At 38.3% G+C, this 23,777-nt stretch overlaps 1 protein-coding gene across 4 annotated transcripts in view; it reads right to left on the minus strand.

Moving 5' to 3' along the window:
• Positions 1-23,777, minus strand: part of TMLHE (trimethyllysine hydroxylase, epsilon) — a 117,862-nt gene that overhangs the window by 74,193 nt on the left and 19,892 nt on the right. For 3 of the 4 annotated variants that reach the window (XM_025460498.3, XM_025460503.3, XM_025460501.3), the window contains exon 2: positions 12,438-12,619. In XM_025460498.3, coding sequence (XP_025316283.1) covers positions 12,438-12,618 — 181 coding nt within the window. In that variant the 5' untranslated portion in view covers position 12,619. Of the gene's footprint in view, positions 1-12,437; positions 12,620-22,941; positions 23,005-23,777 lie in introns of all 4 variants that reach the window. The other variant, XM_025460499.3, reaches the window with a different exon arrangement.

The raw sequence follows: 23,777 nt of genomic DNA on the forward strand, positions 1-23,777 counted from the left end.
CCTGCGTCAAATCTCAGTATGATGAACCAGGCCAAGCGCAGCCAACCGCCAAGCCCCCTTCCCCCCCGCAGGCCCTGTCTCGGCTCCCGGCTCCTTCCTGGCCCTCGCTGTGCCGGTGGACACCTGGGCAGACCCCAGGGGGTGTGGTGGACGGTGGCCGTCCGGCAAGACGCGCTGAGTTCTTTGCTTTCTGCAGGCGGGCTTCTACCGGCAAGGAGACACAGCTCAGACTCACTGCTGCAGAGCTCAGAAAGTTTGATCAGCTTTTTCTTGGTGGATGATAAATACTGAACTAATTTAAATCAAATCAAACTGTGTGAACATGTGTGGAGCTTCATTAGCGTCCAAGTGACTTTCCAGGCCTGATGGGAACTGGAGCCAGGAGGAACGGGGGGGTCGGGGGGAGATGAGGGGTGCTGTTTCTGCACCAACGGGCCCCGTGTAGTCCTCGAGACTCCCAGAATGTCTTGGGGCTGGGGCTGGACGAGCCACGGGGCAGGATGCACGTCTGGAAAATGCACATATCCTTCTGTCAAAGCTGAAGGCAAAACTCTTTTCCCTTTGGCGCTTGCTTCCCATGAAGGAAATACCAGGTTTCTCCTCCAAACAGGCGTGGAGGTCTCTTCTGGTTTGAATCACCAGCGTTGAACGTCGGCACCTGCCCGGTGCCTCTGTTGCCTTCCTCCCCCTGCGTCTCTGGTGTTAACACCGCTCTGTCGTCACCTGTCCTGGGTCTCGGTCTGTAACATCACAGTCAGTCGTTTCTGTAACTTGACCTCCGCGCCCCGGGGCAGATCTCCAGCTGCTCCTGCTGTGACTCGCCTAGCTCTGTTCCTGCGCACACGCCCCGTCAGCTCGCCTCAGGTCACCCGCTCGCAGGGACGCACCTTTCCTTCCCTTCTTTGCTGTGCATCCGGGGGGCGAGGTGGTTCCGTCCCCAGAGGAATGAAAACGAAGGCATGTCTGCCTTTCCTGCTTCGAGTACAGATGACAAAACTTTCTGCCCATTCCTTAACTGGACTATATGCTTTTTGGGTGTTGAGTTATATTAGTTTTTTTATAGATTTACCTAAAATCTATAAAGAGAGTTTTGAGCTCAGAATCCTCAAATTACATTCTATTTTGGAAAGAGTGTTGGGCAGCCCAAGGAGCTCAGCGGTTTAGCGCTGCCTTCAGCCCAGGGCGTGACCCTGGGGTCCTGGGATCGAGTCCCGCATCGGGCCCCCTGCATGGAGCCTGCTGCTCCCTCTGCCTCGGTCTCTGCCTCTCTCTCTCTCTCTCTCTCTCATGAACAAATAAAATCTTAAAAAAAGGAAAGACTATTCTACATTTTGGACCATCAGCAGGGCAAGATGATGCTTTAGTATACTGGTAAGACACTCATCTCCTATCTCCTCAAACTGCTAGCACCGCCTTTCCCTTCCCATTTTCAACTAATGACCTTTCTTACTCCTTCAAAGAGAATATGGAAGCAATTAGAAGAGAATCCACACATCACCCACTTACTTGCATTTGTGCCCATATATACTACCTTCCTTCCGGTTACTATGATTGAAATATCTGGGTACTCAACCAAGGCCAACACTTCCATTTATGGATTAGATCCTTTCTCTTCTCTCTTACACAAGTACTATACTTCTGAAATTCCTCCATCTTCCTCTTTTGCTTTATCAAAATTTCCCTCCCTACTGGATCATTCTTATCAGCAAACAGGTGGTAATTTACCCCCATCTGAAAACAATGTTCTATGTGTCCCTCCCCATTACCACCTCTGGTCATTTGTATTCCCTTTCTTTTTTTTTTTTTTTACAAACCAAAAAAGTGAATTTATTTAAATTACTAAAATAAGCTTCTAAAGTCATTTACAGATCACCTGCTACAATTATTTTTCCTGAAAGATATAAGTGACATTTATTTCTTTAAAATTATTTTGGTCAGTGAAACATTTAATAAAAACATTTGTTTCTCCATATAATATATGTGTATAAAATAAGCTTTTTCAAAAACTCTTGTTTTAGAATCATCTATAAATCAGATGGCCTGACTCCTGATAGTCAGGAGCAAGTTTCAATAAAGGGTATAAATTTATGAATACTGGTTGTCCTAGTTTGAAAAAACCAGACCACACTCTACACTATCAGGCATGGGATCCTCAAAAGGTAAATGATAAAGCCAATGACTGCCTCTAGTATTCTAAAACCAGTATTTCTTTTCACAGTGAAACTTAGGGCTTGATGTTTCCACTACCTTCTCCAATTTCCTCTTAATAAACCTGTTTTAAGTTTTAGAATGGTTTTAAATTCACAGAAAAGTTGCAAAAAGCTCCCATATAGCCCACACCCAGTTTCCCCTATTATTATCTTATATTTGTATGGTACATTTGTCACAATTAATGAATATCAAGACATTATTCATTAATAAAATATCGTACTTTATTTGAATTTTATTAGTTTTCCCTTAATGTCCTTTTTATATTTCAGAATTACAACTAGGACTCACATTACATTTAGTCATCAAGGCTCCTTAGGCTTCTGTGGGCTGTCATTTTCCTTGTTTTTATGATCTTGACAGTTTTGAGACATACTGGTCAGGCATTTTGTAAGAGTGTTACTCAATTTGGATTTGTATGATGATTTTCTCATGGTTAAAATGGGATTATAGTATGACCTATAGGATAGGTTTTTGGTAGAATGGCTACAGAAGTTAAGTGTCCTTCTCAGCACATCATATCAATGGTAGATCCTATTAATAGGACTTATTACAGATGATATTAACCTTTAATACCTGGCCAAGGTAGAGTTTGCCAGGTTTCCCTACTTAAAGTTATTCCCTCTACTTTCATATCCCATTTTTTGAGAGCGAATCACTAAATGCAATCTACATGCTAGGACTGGGGAGTTAAGACCCACTTCCAACTGGGGGGAGGGGAAATAACTACATAAATGATTTGGAATATTTGGAATTCTCCTGTAGGGGGGGGTTGTCTCTACTCTCCCCATTTATTCAATCATTTATTTATATCAACATGGGCTCATGGATATTTATTTTATATTTTGGGTTATAATCCAATACTATATTATTTATTTTCTTGCTCAAATTGTTCCAGCTTTGTCCATTGGCAACACTTTTACTTGGCTCCTGTGTCTCTTTAACATTGTCTCTCACTTTTTTTTTTTTTTTTTTAGCACTTCCTTACTTTCTGGCACTTCAAGATTTTCCAGGCTCATCTTGTATTTTCCCTGACCCACACCTAGAATAAGTCATTTCTCCCAGGAGAAATAGAGTTCCTTAGTTCCTTTTATTGCAGAATAGTATTAGAAATCAAGATCTGGTCACTGAGTGTACTCACTGCTACTGGGGTATCACTGCTTCTAGGTTTTTGCAGTGGACAGAGCTGGGAAATATACTGACCCATGTGAAAAAACATAGGTACAATTATTTATGTATGTATACATCTGTATCTATATTAAGTTAACCATGAGTTCATATTGATGTCTCCAACTGTAATCCTGAACCACGTGATTCATCCTAAAATTTCCCCTATGCTTATTTGTAACCATACTCTGATGTTGAGAAACCTGGCTCACACTATCTGCTATACTCCTATGTGTTTAATCCCAGTATACATACATAGCAGTTTTAGAATTATGAGTCTGTATTCATATAAGAAACAACTTTAAAAACTAGAGTGTAGTGTTTATGAATAGTTCCTTTTGTCTTCAGCCTTATGATTTCCAGTCAAAACAGTTTTCCAATGCTATGTATGCCAGCACCTTTCCCTCCATTCCCTTCAATAGTTCTGTATTTGTAATGCAGTTGGATTCATTTATCATGGGCTGCATTCTGCTGTCAGATCTGACCTCCTGGTAGATTTTTAAAATTTTGTATACATCTAAATATATATACTTTTACTGTTTGCTATAAAGTTCTATAGGTTTTTCTCCTCACATACAGTTATTGCTACTACATTGCCATACAGATTGCATCTACCATCCTAAAAAAAAGAAATCCCATGTTAGAGATTGGTTCTACTACCCTATAAAAACCACTGTTACACTACCTCCTCCCAAACCCCTGGCAACCACTGATTTATTTTTTTGTCCCTATAGTTTTCCATTTAACAGAATGTTATATGAATGAAATCATTCAGTATGTAGCTTTTGATGGTCAGGCTTCTTTCACTTAGCAAAATGCATTTAAGATTCATGCTCTTGTGTGAATTAATAACTCACTCCTTTTTAATTGATGAGTAGTATTCCATTGTATGGTTATACTACAGTTTATTAATTAGCCTTTTGAAGGATATCTTGGCAACTTCCCATTTTTGACAAGTATAAATAAAGCTGTTATTCATGTGTGGGTTTTTGCTGTGGACATAAGTCTATAAATCAGTTGGTTAAATATCTAGGAGTGCAACCGCTGGTAAGTCTGTTTAATTTTATAAGAAACTGCCAACGCAAAGGAGTTTCCGTTGCTCTGTATCTCTGCCAGAATTAGTATCGTCAGGTTTTTTGGGGGGATTTTGGTCATTTTGATGGTGTGTATGATATCTTGTTTTGGCTTTAATTTGCATTCACCTAATGAAAATGATGTTGAGCATCTTTTCATATACTTAGTTGCCATACTAATATCCTTTTAATGAAGTGTCTGTTCATATCTTTCCACTCTTAAAAACTGGGTTGTTTTCTTATTTTTAGAGACAGAGTGAGGGATGGAGTAGAGGGGAGGGAATGGGATGGGGGAAGGGCAGAGAAAGTGGAAGAGAGAGAATACCAAGCAGGCTCCATGGTTAGCACAGAGCCTGATGCAGGGTTCAACATCACAACCCTGAGATAACAACTGAGCTGAAATCAAGAGCAAGATGCTCAAATGATGGAGCCATCCAGGTGCCCCCTGTTTTCTTAAGTTTTTAATTTTATTTTTAAAAGGTTTTATGTAGGGATCCCTGGGTGGCGCAGTGGTTTGGCGCCTGCCTTTGGCCCAGGGCGCGATCCTGGAGACCCGGGATCGAATCCCACGTCGGGCTCCCGGTGCATGGAGCCTGCTTCTCCCTCTGCCTGTGTCTCTGCCTCTCTCTCTCTCTCTCTGTGTGACTATCATAAATAAATAAAAATTTAATTAAAAAAAAATAAAAGGTTTTATGTATTTATTCATGAGAGACCCAGAGAGAGAGAGGCAGAGACCCAGGCAGAGGGAGGAGCAGGCTCCCTGTGGGGAGCCTGATGTGGGACTCGATCTCAGGACCTGGGATCACAACCTGAGCCGAAGGCAAACATTCAAGGTGCCCCTGTTTTCTTATGTTTTAAGAAGTCTTTATATATTCTGAATACAAGTCTTTACTCAGATACGTGGTGTGCAAAAATTTTCTCCAAGTCTGTGGCTTTTCTTTTCATTCTCTTAACAGTACTTGTCACAGAGTAAATGTTTTGAATTGTGATAGTCCAATTTATTATTTTTTCCTTTATAGATTATGCTTTTAAAGTTGTATCTAATAACTTTTTGCTCAAAGGTAACACACACTTTGTGCTGTTTTCTTATACAACTTTTATAGTTTTTCTGTTTATATTTAGACCTATAATCAACTTTAAATTAATAATTGTACCAAATATGAGGTATCAATGTTTTGTTGCATATGGATATCCAATTGTTCCATGTTACTTTTTGAAAACCAAATCTTCATAGAAAGAATTGACTTTGCATTTTTGTAAAAAATCAGTTGACTATATTTGTATGAATCTATTTCTGAGCTCTCCATTTTTTCCCATTGATCTATGTGTCTGTCTTTTTCCCAGCACCACATTGCTTTGATTACTGTAGCTTTATAGTAAGTCCTAAAGTCAGGTAGTTTGAGGTTTTTTTTTTATTATTTTTTTCAGAATTGTATTGACTAGTCTGGTAACTTTGCCTTTCCACATACATTTTATTTGTTAGGTTTTTTAAAAAAGACTATTTCTTTGAGAGAGAGAGAGAGCATGTGAGTGTGGGAAGGGGCAGGGAGGAGAAGGAGAAGCAGACTTCCCATTGAGCAGGGAGCCTGATGCAGGGCTTCATCCCAGGACCCTGAGATCAACCACTGAGCCACCCAGGCGCCCCAATCACATACATCTTAGAATCAGTTTGTTGATATATACAAAAAAGCTTGCCGGGATTTTAAGTAGGACTGCACTGAATCTATACATCATATTGAGAATTCACATTTTAATAATATCGAGTCTTCTAATCCATGATTATGGAATGTCTTTCCAATTATTTAGTTGATTTCTTCCACCAGTATTTTGCAATCTTCTACATACAGATTCTAAAATATTTAACTAGAGGCACCTGGGTGGCTCAGTGGTTGAGCATCTGCCTTTGGCTCAGGTCATGACCCTGGGGTCCTGGAATTGAATCCCACATTGGGATTCTGTGTCTCTCATAAATAAATAAATAAAATCTTTGAAAAACAATAAAATAAAATATTTAACTACTTAACCTAAGTACTTATTTTTTGGTGCTATTATAAATGGTATTGCTTTCTTAATATCAAATTTCGGTTGTTAGTTGTTATTATATAGAAAATGACTTCTGTATATTAACCTTGTATCATACAACTTCATTAGACTTACTTTCTTTTTTTTAATAAATTTATTTTTTATTGGTGTTCAATTTGCCAACATATAGAATAACACCCAGTGCTCATCCCATCAAGTGCCCCCTCAGTGCCCATCACCCAGTCACCCCCACACCCCGCCCACCTCCCCTTCCACCACCCCTAGTTCGTTTCCCAGAGTTAGGAGTCTCTCATGTTCTGTCTCCCTTTCTGATATTTCCCACTCATTTTTTCTCCTTTCCCCTTTATTCCCTTTCACTATTTTTTATATTCCCCAAATGAATGAGACCATATAATGTTTGTTCTTCTCCGATTGACTTATTTGAACTGGAGGGTATTATGCTGAGTGAAATAGACTTACTTTCATGAGTTTTTTTTTTTTTTTTTTGTAGATCCTTTGGCGGTTTCTATAAAGATGATCATATCATTTATGAAAAAAGTTTTATTTCTTCCTTTCTAATCTGTATGTCTTTATTTTCTTCCTTTATTGCACTAGTTAGGATTTCCAAAACAATGTTGAACACAAGTGGTGAGAAAAAAAGATCCTTGTTTTATTCCTGATCTTAGAGGGAAAGCATTCGGTCACTCTCTCTCCTTTTTTAAAAAAAGATTTTATTTATTTATTCACAAGAGACACTGAGAGAGAGAGGCAGAGACACAGGCAGAGGAAGAAGCAGACTCCATGCAGGGAGCCCGATATGGGACCCGATACCAGGTCTCCAGGATCAGGCCCTGGGCCAAAGGCCAGCTCTAAACCGCTGAGCCACCCAGGGATCCCCTCGGTCGGTCTCTTGACATTAAGCATGATGCTTATTGTATATTTTCATATGTATCTTTCGTTATGTTAAGAAAGTTCCCTTCTATTTCCATTTTTTTGAGCTTTTATAATAAGTGGGTATTAAATTTTGTTAGATTGGTTTTCTGAACCTAATGAGATGATCATATGGTGTTTCTTAGTCTATTCATTTGGTGGATTGCATGGATTTTTTTTAATATTGAAAGATCCTTGTATTTCTGGGATGAACCCTACTGGGTCTGGATGTATCATCCTTTTTATATATGGTTGGGTTCAATTTGTTAATATTGTACAAGGATTTTTGTGTTTATGTTCATGAAATACTGGTCTATAGTTTTCATTTCTTTTACTGTCTTTGTCTAAATTTGGTATTAGGGTGATGATGACCTCAAAAAATAAGTTGGGAAGTGTCCCTTATTATTTTATTTTATGGAAGAGAATGTATAGAATTGGTGATATTTCTTTCTTAAATGTTTGGTAGAATTCATGAGTGAAACCATCCTAGCCAGGTGTTTTCTTTTTTGAAATTATTTTTACTATTATTTATTTAATAGGTTTGGGACTATTATTTATAATAATGATATTAATTATCATAAATATTCACATTTACTTTTTCTTGAGTAAGTTTTGGTAGTTTGTGTCTTGATTAGTCTTCTTAGGCCACCATAGCAATATGCTTGCTTAAAGAATGGAAATTTATTTTCTCACAGCTCTGGAGGCTTAGAGGTCCAAGATCAAGGCAGCAGCCAATTTGGTTTCTGGTGAGAGTTCTCTTCCTGGTTTGTAGATGGCCACCTTCTTACTATGTCCTCATGAGAGAAAGAGGGTTGGGGGTGGGGGGCTATCACTGGAAAATATCACTACTCTTCCTTTTTCATAATAAGGATAGCGGTTTATTTAGGCCATGGCTCTACCCTCATGACCTCATTTATTCACCTCCTTAAAGACCTTAACTCCAACACAGTAATATGAGGGTGGATTAGGGCTTCAACATGAATTTGGGGGGAGGGGAACAATTTGGTCTATAGTAGCATATTTGTAGGAATTGGTCCATTTCACCTAAATTATCAAATTTGGGCAGCCCAGGTGGCTCAGCGGTTTAGTGCCGCCTTCAGCCCAGGGCATGATCCTGGAGATCCAGGATCGAGTCCTGTGTTGGGCTCCCTGCATGGAGCCTGCTTCTCCCTCTGCCTGTGTCTCTGCCCCCCTCTCTCTCTCTCTGTGTATGTGTCTCTCATGAATACATAAATAAAATCTTTAAAAAATTATCAAATTTATGGGCATAAAGCTGTTTCTGGTATTCCTCTTATTCCCCTTTTAGTATCTGCAGGATCAGTGATAAAGATTCTTGACATTAGTAATTTGTCTTTTTTCCCTTTCCTTGGTTAGCCTGGCTAGAGACTTACCAATTTTATTGATATTGTTAAACAAACAGCTTTGGGTTTATTGATATTCTTGGGTTTTTTTTTAAAGATTTTATTTATTTATTAATGAGAGACAGAGAGAGAGAGAGAGAGAGAGAGAGAGAGGCAGAGACACTGGCAGAGGGAGAAGCAGGCTCCATGCAGGGAGCCCGATATGGGACCCGATACCGGGTCTCCAGGATCAGGCCCTGGGCCAAAGGTGGCGCTAAACCTCTGAGCCACCCGGGCTGCCCCTATTCTTGTTTTTTTTTAATCCCTATTTTCAATATCATGGATTTCTGCTCTAATTTTTACTATTGCTTTCCTTTTGCTTGCATTGGGTTTAATTTGCTCTTCTTTATCTAATTTCCTAATGTACAAGTATAGGTAATTGATTTTAGACCTTTATTCTTTTCTAGTATATGCATTTATTGTTACATATTTCCCTCCAACCACTGCTTTAGTTACTTACCATAAATTTCGATAAGCTGTATATTAATTTTCACTTAGTTTGAAATATTTTTTAACTTTGAGACTTTATACTTATGCATTTTTTGGGAAGTGTACAGCTTAATTTCTAAATATTGGAGACTTTTCCAATTATCTCTCTGTTATTGATTTTTAGTTGATTCCATTGTGGTCAGAGTACATACTCTATGTTTTTAGACCTTTTTCAACTCATTGAGAATTTTTTAATGGCCCAGAATGTGGTCTATCTTGGTGGATATTTCATTTACATTCCAGAACAATGTGTACTTTACTTTTGCTGGATGGATTGTTCTATAAATGTCAAATAGGTCAAGTTGGTTGATAGTGCTCTTCAGGTTATTTATATCCTTACTGATTTTCTCCCTGCTTAATCTATCAAAAACTGAGGGGGAGGTTGTAAAGTCTCCAAGGAAAATTGTGGGTTTTTTATTTCTACTTTTATCTCTATCAGTTTTTGCCTCATGTAATTTGATGGTTTGTTGTTAGATGCTACATTTTTTAGGATTGTTACATGTTCTCTAGAGAACTGACCCCTTTATCACTATGTCATGTGCTTCTTTATCCCTAATAATCCTCCTTGTTCTGAAGACTGCTTTGTCTGAAATATAGCTACTAATAGTTTGATTGTTACTTGCATGGTGGTTCTTTCTCCATCCCTTGATATTGTCCCACAGATTCTGAATACTGGGTGTATTTTTGTTTTCTCTCTCTGTCTCTCTCTTGCATTTCAGTTTGGGTAATTTCTATTGATCTATCTTTTACATTTACTGATTCTATCCTTGAATGTGTGAAGTCTACTGAAGAGCCCACTAAAGTCATTCTTCAATTCTGTTACCATGATTCTGATTTTAAAAAATTCTCTCATATTTTCCATCACTCTGCTGACATTATCCACGTGGTCTTTCATTTTGTCTACCTTCTCCATCTGAATCCTTAACATATTAATCATAGTTATTTTAATTTCCTGACCAATAATTTTCACACCTGTGTCACATGTGAATCTAGTTCTTTTTTTAAAAAAGATTTTATTTATTCATGAGAGACAGAGAGAGAGAGAGAGAGAGAGAGGCAGAGACACAGGCAGAGGGAGAAACAGGCTCCCTGCAGGGAGCCCGACATGGGACTCAATCCCGTGTCTCCAGGATCAGGCCCTGGGCTGAAGGCGGCGCTAAACTGCTGAGCCACCGGGGCTGCCCGTGAATCTTGTTCTGATGGTGCTTTGTCTCTTCACATTATTTGTTGCCTTTTAACATGCTTTTTAATTTTGTTGTTTAAAGGCACACATGTTATATAAAGCAATAGACACTAAGGTAAACAGGACTTTAGGGTGAGTATTTATACCAATCTGGCCACGTGATGGGCTATGTCTGGTGTTTGTTGTCTCTATGGCTACCAAAGGCATTAAATTCCTTGTTTTTGTCTCCCTTCTTGGCCTTGGCCCTTATCTTTGTGCTGCACCTCAGAAACAGTCTGTATCTGGCAGCTCTCCCAGCTGTAATCCACTGTTATTTTAACTGCAGGCTTATTAGCTGGTTCTAATGTTTGGGGGAGATGGGCATTATCTAATACTCAGATTAAGTCTCAGTCTTTGGAGTGAACAGTGGGCCTATGTCTTCGGAGTATAGCCTTCACAGTTGTTTTTGTCCCTTTCCAGGGTTATGGGTTGAATTGTATTCCCCCAAAATACATAATATTAAGGAGTATTAGTATTAATATTCCCCCTAGTACCTGTGAATGAAACTATTTGGAAATAATAGTTCTAATTATTGAAGTCCTAATCCCTAGTACCTGCAAATGAAACTATTTGGAAATAGGGTCATATGGAGTAGAGTGGGCCCTAAATTCAACAACTGGTATCCTTATAAGGAAAGATATGTTTGAAGACACAGAGGAGACACAGTGAAGAAGACATGTGATGACAGAGGCAGAGAGTGGAGTCATGTTGGCACAAGTCAAGAAACACCAAGGTTGTCAGCAGCCACCAGAATCTAGAAGAGCCAAGAAAGAGCCATTGAAGGGAATATATCAATGCCTTGATTTCCGACTTCTAGCTTCCAGAACTCTGAAAAAATAAATTCATGTTGTTTTAAGCCAACTAGTTTATGGTAATTGGTTATAGCAGTGTTAGGAAACTAATACACAGGGGTAAAGCTTTTTTCCCACTCTGCCATCTAATATTTATCTGGCTGTATCATTCCCAGTCTATGCATTTGAAGCCCACTTCCCTATATACTGAGGCTTTCTTTTCTTTCTTTTTTCCCCCTTATATGAAATAGGGAGACAGAGTAGAAGTAGAGTAGAGCAATGTTACCTTCCCCCTGTTGGGATGAGATTTTACTGTCTCCTTAATATTATTTTTGTCTTTCTTGCAACCTGTAGGATAATCTTGGAAATAAATAGCTAGAAGTCCTCACAACTCTACAGAAACTATTTTCAGTCCAATAAGAACTGATATTAAACAGCAATGTAAATAAATTGAACACCTGAACTGTACACTTAAGCAATGGATAAGAAGGGGCACCTGGGTGGCTCCAGTTAAGTGGCTGACTCTTCAGCTCAGGTCATGATCTCAGGGTCCTGGGATAGAACCCCATCTCAGGTTCCATGTTCAGCAGGGAATCTGCTTCAGATTCTCTCTCTCCCTCTCCTTTGGCCCTCTCCTTCACTCACTCGTTCTCTCTCAAACAAATGAATCTTTTTAAAAATGAGTAAGATGTAAAATTTCATTTTTGGGAGATATATATAATAGACTAGTACTCAGCCATGGAAAAGAATGAAACCTTGCCATTTGCAATGACATAGATGGAGCTAGAGAGTGTTGTGCTAAGTGAAATAAGACAAATACCATATGATTTCACTCATATGTTCAATTTAAGAAAGAAAAAAATGAACAGGGGGTGGGGGAAAGAGAGACAAACCAAGAAACAGACTCTTAACTATGGAGAACACACTGATGGTCACCAGAGGGAAGATGGGGGGGGGGGAAGGGTTAACTAGGTGATGGGGATTAAGGAGGACACTTGTGATGAATACTGGGTATTGTAGGGAAGTGTTGAAGCACTAAATTGGACACCTGAAGTTAATACTACACTATATGTTAAATAACTGGAATGAAAATAATAACTTAAAAAAATAAAATATCTGTCTCCATGAACCTTACCAAAATGGTCTTCATGTTGCTGCCAATTACAATTCAGAGACTTGGAGGCTGTATGGTGCCACTGGATGGCTAATGGAAACAAGCTTTTGAAGCTGGGCTGTTGGAAAGTCCAATATGTGACTCCTCCCCTCAGCAGGTTTTGGAGCTTGCTTTGTAGGTGGGATAGTCTGTGGCACCACATCCTAGAAAAGATGACAATGAGAAGAGAGAGTTAGTAATAGTACTAAATAACTTTTATGAGGTTGTAGGAATAATATTACAGATGTAACTATATAAAAAGGATAGATTTAATTATCCTAACTATAGAGGATTAAACAAAGGAAATATTTTGAAAAGCTGAGCACAAGTGGTCTATAACTATTATTTTCATTTTCTCACCAGTATTCTTATTTTATGCCTTGTAATCTTGCTTCTATCATACTGTTGAACTGAAGTAGTTCTTTAAAACTTCACTAATTTTAACCTTCCAACCACATATAAGAATTGCACTTGAGATCTCATCATTCTCAGTCTCTCCACTGTGACACTACTGATTACTCTCACCTCACTCCTTGAAACGTCTTTTCCCACTGATTTTGTGTGATTGTGAGCAAGTTACTTAAACTCTCAGTGACCCTGGTTTCCTGTTTTGTAAAATGAGGATAATAATAATACTCATTTCATGGGTTTCATATGAAGACTAAAGTACTTAGAACTGTGTCTGTCCCATAGTAAGCCCTATATATGTTGGCTGCTATTATTATCATTATTATAATAGTTATTGTTAGGGAGAAAATATATCTGTTGGTAAAAGTACCTTGATAAACCTGCTTAGAGTTGGTGACTCGCTCTGTATCATGGTTTCAGGAAAATTAAAAAAATATCTTTAAAGATTATTTATTTATGAGAGAGAGACAGAGACATAGGCAGAGGGAGAAGCAGACTCCCCATGGGGAGCCCAATGTGGGACTCCATCCCAGGACCCCAGGATCATGACCTGAGCCGAAGGCAGATGCTCAACCACTGGGCCACCCAAGTTCCCCAGGAAAATAAAAATCTTCATTTACATAATACATTTAAAAGTATTAATTTGTCCCATGGGAAAAGAAGGAGAAAGCCATGCAACTGCAGAGAAGCCATACAATGCTTGATGTGAACCTTCTCAACAACCCCTATGGTCACTAAACCCATGCAATGATTATTTTCAGTACATATGTGTGTGTGCGCGCATGTGTGCGCGCGCGTGTGTGTGTGTGATAGACACTAAAGGGACTGAATTTCATGTTGATGTGAGATGACACCAATCATATATGCAAAGGCCATAGCGAGAGATGTAACAGAATATGCTGATGATTTGGGGAGGGTTCCAAAATAATAGGCTAGGAAATCAAGAGCTAAAGTCAAGTTTATTGAGATTTAATGGGTGCAGGTAAGGAGCAGAGCATAGAGAGGCCTCTGCGATATCTGGGTCACATTTATGTTTTCCACTATCTACTTCCCAACTTCCTACATATAGGTATTATCTAAAACAGAGGCTAGTAAATTATGGCCCATGCCTATTTCTATATGGTCCACAGGCTAAGAATGGATATTACATTTTACAGGGTTGTAAACAAAAATAAAAAAGAATATGAGGCCAAGACCATAAGTGGCCTGCAAAGTCTATAATATTTGCTATTTGGTACTTCAAAGTACAATTTTTCCAACCCCTGGTCTAACACTCAATTCTTAATCAAATACTCTTCTCCTTTATTTGAACTACTCCCCCCCCAAAACTCCCCCCTTACAAACCTTTCAGTAAGTATATTTATTCCTTTCTTCATTATTTCACCCAATAAATATTAGTGAGCATGTCTATAACAGGTACTTTCTTAAGTACTGGGAAAATAAACATAAATAAGTCTGCAATTCCAGGCACCGTTCAAGAAGCTCACAATGTAGTGGGGAACAAAGACCGACAAAGGGTGATAGCTACTACTACTTATGATATCTTTAAACTCACTGAAAAAGTGCAAAGGAGAAAGCACGTAATTATGTCTGGTAAAACCAGGAGGATTTCACGTGATCTGTGTTATTTGTAGAACTGTATCATTGTTTTGTATTTACTTACAAAATGAGATTTGCACATGTGTAAAATGAAAAAAGTAAAGAAAAATCAAAATAACACAGAAATATATAAAATAAAAAGTGAAAGCCTCCTTTCCTCAATATTTGTCGTTCCCATTGCTTCAAGAAACGTCATCAACAATCAACAGTTTGGAGGACCAACTTCCAGATCACACAGTTTAAGTCTCCAAACCTTCTATACACACACATACAAAAATACATTTTTGCATTTGATAGTTTTCAGATCACTTGCACATAAATATTTAAGACTGTTATTAGTGGATCACATGCTATAGATTTAGCATGTGTTATATTTATGTTTAAATTCAACATTATTAACATATTAACACATGTTATATTTAACATGATAAGAAACTCCATAACTGTCATCCAAAGTAGCTGGACTATTTTGCATTCCAATAGCAATGAATCAGAACGTTTTCCCTCTCCTTGCTGTAACTTGGTATTGTCATTTCTAAAAATATAGCCAGGGGCAGCCCTGGTGGTTCAGCGGTTTAGCGCCGCTGTCAGCCCAGGGCGTGATCCTGGAGAAGCGGGATCCAGTCCCACGTCAGGCTCCCTGCATGGAGCCTGCTTCTCCCTCTGCCTGTGTCTCTGCCTCTCTTTCTGTCTCTGTGTCTCTCATGAATAAATAAATAAAATCTTAAAAAAATAAAAATAAAAATTTAGCCATTCTAATAGTTGTGCATGATACCTTATTTTAATTTGCATTCCCTAATTATATATGATATTGTGTATCTTTTCATAGTCTTAATTGCCATCTGTATATCTTCTTTAAGCCAAGTATCTGTTCAGATCTTTTGCCCAGTAAACACTTTTTTAATTAAGATTTTATTTCTTTAGAGAAGTCTATTCACAGTAAAATTGAGGGAAAGATACAGAGATTTCTCATACCACCCCTTTCCCTACACATGCATAGGCTGCTTATCAACATCCCCCATCAGAGTGCTACATTTGTCACAACTGATGAACCTACATTGACACATCTTTATCACCCAAAGTGCACAGTTAACATTAGGATTCACTCTTGGTATTCTACATTTTATGGGTTTGGACAAATGCATAATGACATGTACCCATCATTATATAATCATACAGAGTATTTTAACCTCTTGACTGCTCTAAAAATCCTTCCTGCCATGAATTTTGATATCCAATATTTCCATTCTTCAGTTAGTTTAATATATTTTCTTTTTTTAAAGATTTTATTTATTTATTCATAAAAGACACAGAAAAAGGCAGAGACCTAGGCAGAGGGAGAAGCAGGCTCCAGGCAGGGAGCCTGACGTGGGACTCGATCCTGAGACCGCGGATCACGCCCTGAGCCAGGGGCAGGTGCTCAACTGCTGAGCCACCCAGGCATCCTTAAGATATTTTCTAATTTACACTGTGACTTTTAAAATTTGACCTACAAAAAAATAAAATAAATAAAATAAAATAAAATAAAATAAAATAAAATAAAATAATTTGACCTACAGGTTACATAAAAGTCTACAACATATTGTAGGGAGATTTTTCTAGTTTTCTCATTATTATTTTGTAAGTTTATTTCATTGTGGCCAAACAAAGACAAACAAACAAACAAAACAGTATAATTGTAACTGTTTGAGACCTACCTTATGGCCCAGAGTATCATCTATTATTTTGCATGCATAAAAAGGATATGACAAAATATATCTCTGTCTAGTAAAGATTCCTACACTTTGAGCATTTCTCTACTGACTTCAGAGCCTGAGATTTCCATATTAGTTCAAACTTTGGATTTAGGCAACACAGGGATCCTATTACCATGTAATCTGGCTATGGGTACTTTCACACATATAGTTTATCAGAATGGTTCGAATCCTCAACAGAGTTAACATGTGATGAGGAAATCAAGATACATCTAAGTAGAGCTGGTTGTTGAGAGTGGTTTCGGATCAAACTACCACTGAATGGGATCCCAGGTGACCATGGAAAGACCCTTGAAAAGGCAATCCCTGAAAAGGGGGTACCTGTACCCCTTTTGTGCTAGAAAAAGTCAACTTTGTATGTCATTAATATATATATTAATAATATAATTAATGTAGTGTTAATAATATAATTAATATAATTATAATATAATTAATATATCTATTAATGTACCTATCTGTTGTCTTTTGGATAGTATTTGCGTTGTATATTTCTTTCACCCTTTTACTTTCAGTTGTCCTATATTTTTACATTTAACTTGTGTTTTTTATAAATAGCAGTTATATTTTTTTTATATTTTGTTTTTTAAACAGCTTAATAATCTTTGTCATTTGATTACTGTGTTCAGTTCATTTACATTTAACATAATTGTTGATATACTTGAGTTTATTTTTTTAAAGATTTTATTTATTTATTCACAAGAGAGAGACAGAGACAGAGAGAGAGAGGCAGCGACACAGGCAGAGGGAGAAACAGGCTCCATGCAGGAAGCCTGACGCGGGACTCGATCCTGGGTCTCCAGGATCACACCCTGGACTGAAGGTGGTGCTAAACCACTGAGCCACCCGGGCTACCCTATACTTGAGTTTAATTCTATCGTATCAGTATTTGCTTTCTATTTGTCTTGCCCATATTGCTACTTTTTTTTCTTGCTTTGTTTTGCAATGATTACGTAGTGTCTATTTCTCCATTTCCTCCTTTGTTTACTTGATAATTATACATTGTTTTACTGGTTTTTAAAAAGGAGTTATTGTAGGGCTTACAATGTGTATCTTTGATTTATTAAATTATAATACAAATTAGAAAACTTATATTAACTCTATTTCTACTCCTTCCACAACTACTGTTGTGTATTTTAATCAAAACACACATATCCCAAATGACATGACATTACTATTTTTGTTTTACGTGATCAATGGACATTCAGATCTATCTACATATTTAACCTCTCCATTATACTGCATTCCATCAGATAACTCCAAGCTTTCATTTGGGATTGTTTTCCTTCTGCTTGAAGATCATTAATATCATTAATATTTCCTTTGGAGTTTAGCAGCAGATTCCCTAAGTTTTTGACCATCTAAAAAAACCTCTTTTACTTTAATATTTGAAGGCTATTTTTACTGGATATTAAATTTGGCAGTTACCTCCTCCATCATTTTGAAGATACCATTATACTATCTTCATGGTTTTTTAAAAAGAATTTATTTATTTATTTATATCATGATGACACTAAAATCATATCTTTCAATAGTAACTCTGAATGTGAATGGGCTTAATGACCCCATCAAAAGGCGCAGGGTTTCAGACTGGATAAAAAAGCAGGACCCATCTATTTGCTGTCTACAAGAGACTCATTTTAGACAGAAGGACACCTACAGCCTGAAAAAAAAAGGTTGGAGAACCATTTACCATTCGAATGGTCCTCAAAAGAAAGCAGGGGTAGCCATCCTTATATCAGATAAACTAAAATTTACCCCAAAGACTGTAGTGAGAGATGAAGAGGTACACTATATCATACTTAAAGGATCTAATCAACAAGAGGACTTAACAATCCTCAATATATATGCCCCGAATGTGGGAGCTGCCAAATATATAAATCAATTATTAACCAAAGTGAAGAAATACTTAGATAATAATACACTTATACTTGGTGACTTCAATCTAGCTCTTTCTATACTCAATAGGTCTTCTAAGCACAACATCTCCAAAGAAACGAGAGCTTTAAATGATACACTGGACCAGATGGATTTCACAGATATCTACAGAACTTTACATCCAAACTCAACTGAATACACATTCTTCTCAAGTGCACATGGAACTTTCTCCAGAATAGACCACATATTGGGTCACAAATCGGGTTTGAACCGATACCAAAAGATTGGGATCGTCCCCTGCATATTCTCAGACCATAATGCCTTGAAATTAGAACTAAATCACAACAAGAAGTTTGGAAGGACCTCAAACACGTGGAGGTTAAGGACCATCCTGCTAAAAGATGAAAGGGTCAACCAGGAAATTAAGGAAGAATTAAAAAGATTCATGGAAACTAATGAGAATGAAGATACAACCATCCAAAATCTTTGGGATGCAGCAAAAGCAGTCCTAAGGGGGAAATACATCGCAATACAAGCATCCATTCAAAAACTGGAAAGAACTCAAATACAAAAGCTAACCTTACACATAAAGGAGCTAGAGAAAAAACAGCAGACAGATCCTACACCCAAGAGAAGAAGGGAGTTAATAAAGATTCGAGCAGAACTCAACGAAATCGAGACCAGAAGAACTGTGGAACAGATCAACAGAACCAGGAGTTGGTTCTTTGAAAGAATTAATAAGATAGATAAACCATTAGCCAGCCTTATTAAAAAGAAGAGAGAGAAGACTCAAATTAATAAAATCATGAATGAGAAAGGAGAGATCACTACCAACACCAAGGAAATACAAACGATTTTAAAAACATATTATGAACAGCTATACGCCAATAAATTAGGCAATCTAGGAGAAATGGACGCATTCCTGGAAAGCCACAAACTACCAAAACTGGAACAGGAAGAAATAGAAAACTTTAACAGGCCAATAACCAGGGAGGAAATTGAAGCAGTCATCAAAAACCTCCCAAGACACAAGAGTCCAGGGCCAGATGGCTTCCCAGGGGCATTTTATCAAACGTTTAAAGAAGAAACCATACCTATTCTCCTAAAGCTGTTTGGAAAGATAGAAAGAGATGGAGTACTTCCAAACTCGTTCTATGAGGCCAGCATCACCTTAATTCCAAAACCAGACAAAGACCCCACCAAAAAGGAGAATTACAGACCAATATCCCTGATGAACATGGATGCAAAAATTCTCAACAAGATACTGGCCAATAGGATCCAACAGTACATTAAGAAAATTATTCACCATGACCAAGTAGGATTTATCCCTGGGACACAAGGCTGATTCAACACCCGTAAAACAATCAATGTGATTCATCATATCAGCAAGAGAAAAACCAAGAACCATAGGATCCTCTCATTAGATGCAGAGAAAGCATTTGACAAAATACAGCATCCATTTCTGATCAAAACTCTTCAGAGTGTAGGGATAGAGGGAACATTCCTCGACATCTTAAAAGCCATCTATGAAAAGGCCACAGCAAATATCATTCTCAATGGGGAAGCACTGGGAGCCTTTCCCCTAAGATGAGGAACAAGACAGGGATGTCCACTCTCACCACTGCTGTTCAACATAGTACTGGAAGTCCTAGCCTCAGCAATCAGACAACAAAAAGACATTAAAGGCATTCAAATTGGCAAAGAAGAAGTCAAACTCTCCCTCTTCACCGATGACATGATACTCTACATAGAAAACCCAAAAGCCTCCACCCCAAGATTGCTAGAGCTCATACAGCAATTCGGTAGCATGGCAGGATACAAAATCAATGCCCAGAAATCAGTGGTATTTCTATACACTAACAATGAGACTGAAGAAAGAGAAATTAAGGAGTCAATCCCATTTACAATTGCACCCAAAAGCATAAGATACCTAGGAATAAACCTAACCAAAGAGGTAAAGGATCTATACCCTAAAAACTATAGAATACTTCTGAAAGAAATTGAGGAAGACACAAAGAGATGGAAAAATATTCCATGCTCATGGATTGGCAGAATTAATATTGTGAAAATGTCAATGTTACCCAGGGCAATATACACGTTTAATGCAATCCCTATCAAAATACCATGGACTTTCTTCAGAGAGTTAGAACAAATTATTTTAAGATTTGTGTGGAATCAGAAAAGACCCCGAATAGCCAGGGGAATTTTTAAAAAAGAAAACCATATCTGGGGGCATCCCAATGCCAGATTTCAGGTTGTACTACAAAGCTGTGGTCATCAAGACAGTGTGGTACTGGCACAAAAACAGACACGTAGATCAGTGGAACAGAATAGAGAATCCAGAAGTGGACCCTCAACTTTATGGTCAACTAATATTCGATAAAGGAGGAAAGACTATCCATTGGAAGAAAGACAGTCTCTTCAATAAATGGTGCTGGGAAAATTGGACATCCACATGCAGAAGAATGAAACTAGACCACTCTCTTGCACCAGACACAAAGATAAACTCAAGATGGATGAAAGATCTAAATGTGAGACAAGATTCCATCAAAATCCTAGAGAAGAACACAGGCAACACCCTTTTTGAACTCGGCCACAGTAACTTCTTGCAAGATACATCCACGAAGGCAAAAGAAACAAAAGCAAAAATGAACTATTGGGACTTCATCAAGATAAGAAGCTTTTGCACAGCAAAGGATACAGTCAACAAAACTAAAAGACAACCTACAGGATGGGAGAAGATATTTGCAAATGACATATCAGATAAAGGGCTAGTTTCCAAGATCTATAAAGAACTTATTAAACTCAACACCAAAGAAACAAACAATCCAATCATGAAATGGGCAAAAGACATGAACAGAAATCTCACAGAGGAAGACATAGACCTGGCCAACATGCATATGAGAAAATGCTCTGCATCACTTGCCATCAGGGAAATACAAATCAAAACCACAATGAGATCCCACCTCACACCAGCGAGAATGGGGCAAATTAACAAGGCAGGAAACAACAAATGTTGGAGAGGATGCGGAGAAAAGGGAACCCTCTTACACTGTTGGTGGGAATGTGAACTGGTGCAGCCACTCTGGAAAACTGTGTGGAGGTTCCTCAAACAGTTAAAAATAGACCTGCCCTACGACCCAGCAATTGCACTGTTGGGGATTTACCCCAAAGATACAAATGCAATGAAACGCCGGGACACCTGCACCCCGATGTTTATAGCAGCAATGGCCACGATAGCCAAACTGTGGAAGGAGCCTCGGTGTCCAACGAAAGATGAATGGATAAAGAAGATGTGGTCTATGTATACAATGGAATATTACTCAGCTATTAGAAATGACAAATACCCACCATTTGCTTCAATGTGGATGGAACTGGAGGGTATTATGCTGAGTGAAGTAAGTCAGTCGGAGAAGGACAAACATTATATGTTCTCATTCATTTGGGGAATATAAATAATAGTGAAAGGGAATATAAGGGAAGGGAGAAGAAATGTGTGGGAAATATCAGAAAGGGAGACAGAACGTAAAGACTGCTAACTCTGGGAAACAAACTAGGGGTGGTAGAAGGGGAGAAGGGCGGGGGGTGGGAGTGAATGGGTGACGGGCACTGGGGGTTATTCTGTATGTTAGTAAATTGAACACCAATAAAAAATAAATAAAAAAAAGAATTTATTTATTTATTTATTTATTTATTTATTTATTCATTCATTCATGAGAGACACAGACAGTGGCAGAGACACAGGCAGAAGCAGAAGCAGGCTCCTTGCAGGGAGCATGATGTGGGCCTCGATCCCAGGACCCTGGGATCATGCCCTGGGGTGAAGGCAGATGCTCAACCACTGAGCTACCCACACATCTCTCTTTACGTTGTTTTTGTTGAAACGTCAACTCCAATCTAACTGCTGCTTCTTGTAAGGTAATACATCTTTTTTCTCCAAGTATCTTTATGTTTTCTTCTTTTTCTTTATTTTTTAGCAGTTTTTACAAAATACATGTATATTTTGTATTTATTCTTCTTTGAGTTACAGCACTTTTTGAATCTATGCCTTGATGCTTGTGAAAGGCATAATCCTAAAATGACTTCTGGTGACCCTTGCCAAATTATAATCCCTTCCCCTAGAGTATGAATATGATGGGATTTCACTTGAGTGATCAGGCAATGTATCTGGCACAATGGACTTTAAGAAAGATCATCGCCTGGTCTGATCTACACCAGCAATCCCTTAAAAGGGACAGGGCTCTTTCTGGTGAAAGAGATTTGAAGCCAGAGAGGGATTTGCTGTCAAGGGGAGTCTCCATTATCTTTGAAGGTAGAGGGGACTACGAGGTAAAGTAATGCATGCAGTCTCAAGGAAATGACATGACATGCAAGGAGGAAACAGCAACCTCAGGCCTGAGGCCATGTGAAACTGAATTCAGCCAACAATCTGAACAAAGCTGGATGGGTGCAATCTTATCTAGAGCCTCCAGAAAGGAAGGCAGTTTGGCCAATACCCTCATTTCAGCCTTTCATACACTGATCAAAGAACCCAGTCTGGTATTCTGAACTATAGAACTGTGGGGGTGCCTGGGTGGCTCAGCGGTTGAGTGTCTGCCTTCGGCTCAGGGTGTAACCCCAGAGATCCGGGATCCAGTCCTACATCGGGCTCTCCACAGGAAGCCTGCTTCTCCCTCTGCCTATGTCTCTGCCTCTCTCTTTAATGAATAAATAAGCAAAATATTTTTTAAAAAGAATAAGAACTGTGAACTAGTAAGTGGGTATTAGTTAAATCTACTAAGTTTTTGGTATTTGGTATGCAGCAATAGCAAAATAATACAGTGCTTTTGTTACTTTTAGAAAACTCTTACTCATTGTCTCTTCAAACATTGCTTCTGCACCATTCCGTCTCTCCTCTCCTTCTGGGACTCCTACTACAAATATATCAGACATGTATTAGGTGCCACACACTGTTACAAGTGCTGGAAATATATCAATACATAAAACAAAACAAATATTCTTGTTCTCACGAAGCACCTTCTAATGACATCCTGATATCTACTATACCTAAACTGGCTACTCTCAGTGTTCTTCCTCACAGTCAATTCCAGTACCATCCAGTCAGTTCTATGACTGGTTCAACCTGAAATCTATGCTTTGAACTTGATACCTCCTCTTTAAAATTTCTCCCATACAGGCAATTATCAAATCATTACTTTTACTTCCTACATCATTCCCAAACCGGAGCCACTGCATTGTAGCTTTACTTGCTACATTCTCAGTCAAAACCCACCATTATTTCTCACTCAAAGACTATGATATTTTTCTAGTTCATCTATCCATATACAACATGCCGTCCCTTCAAACCACTTTGCACGCTGTAGGAAGAGTGAACTAAAAAATAGATTTGTTGGCGTGTCATTCCCTTTGAATGGATCCCTAAGGCCTTCAAGGTAAAGTCCAATTTCTTTATCATGTTATATAATATCTTCTATTACCTGGTCCTGAGCTACCGTACTTCCTCCTTTACTTTATGTCTCTATCTTCCTTCTTCATACATTTTGATGAAATTATATGTTTTTATGTCTTTCCTCCTAGTAATACTTGGATGCTCCTTAATAGGAAGACCTATCTATGTCTCATTAATTTTTGCACTCTAACATCTAGCATGGTTGCTAGTACTTTGTAAAGCTCCACAAATATTTTT

The sequence above is a fragment of the Canis lupus genome, chromosome X (genome assembly GCF_003254725.2).
Source record: "Canis lupus dingo isolate Sandy chromosome X, ASM325472v2, whole genome shotgun sequence".
NCBI classification, from domain to species: domain Eukaryota; kingdom Metazoa; phylum Chordata; class Mammalia; order Carnivora; family Canidae; genus Canis; species Canis lupus.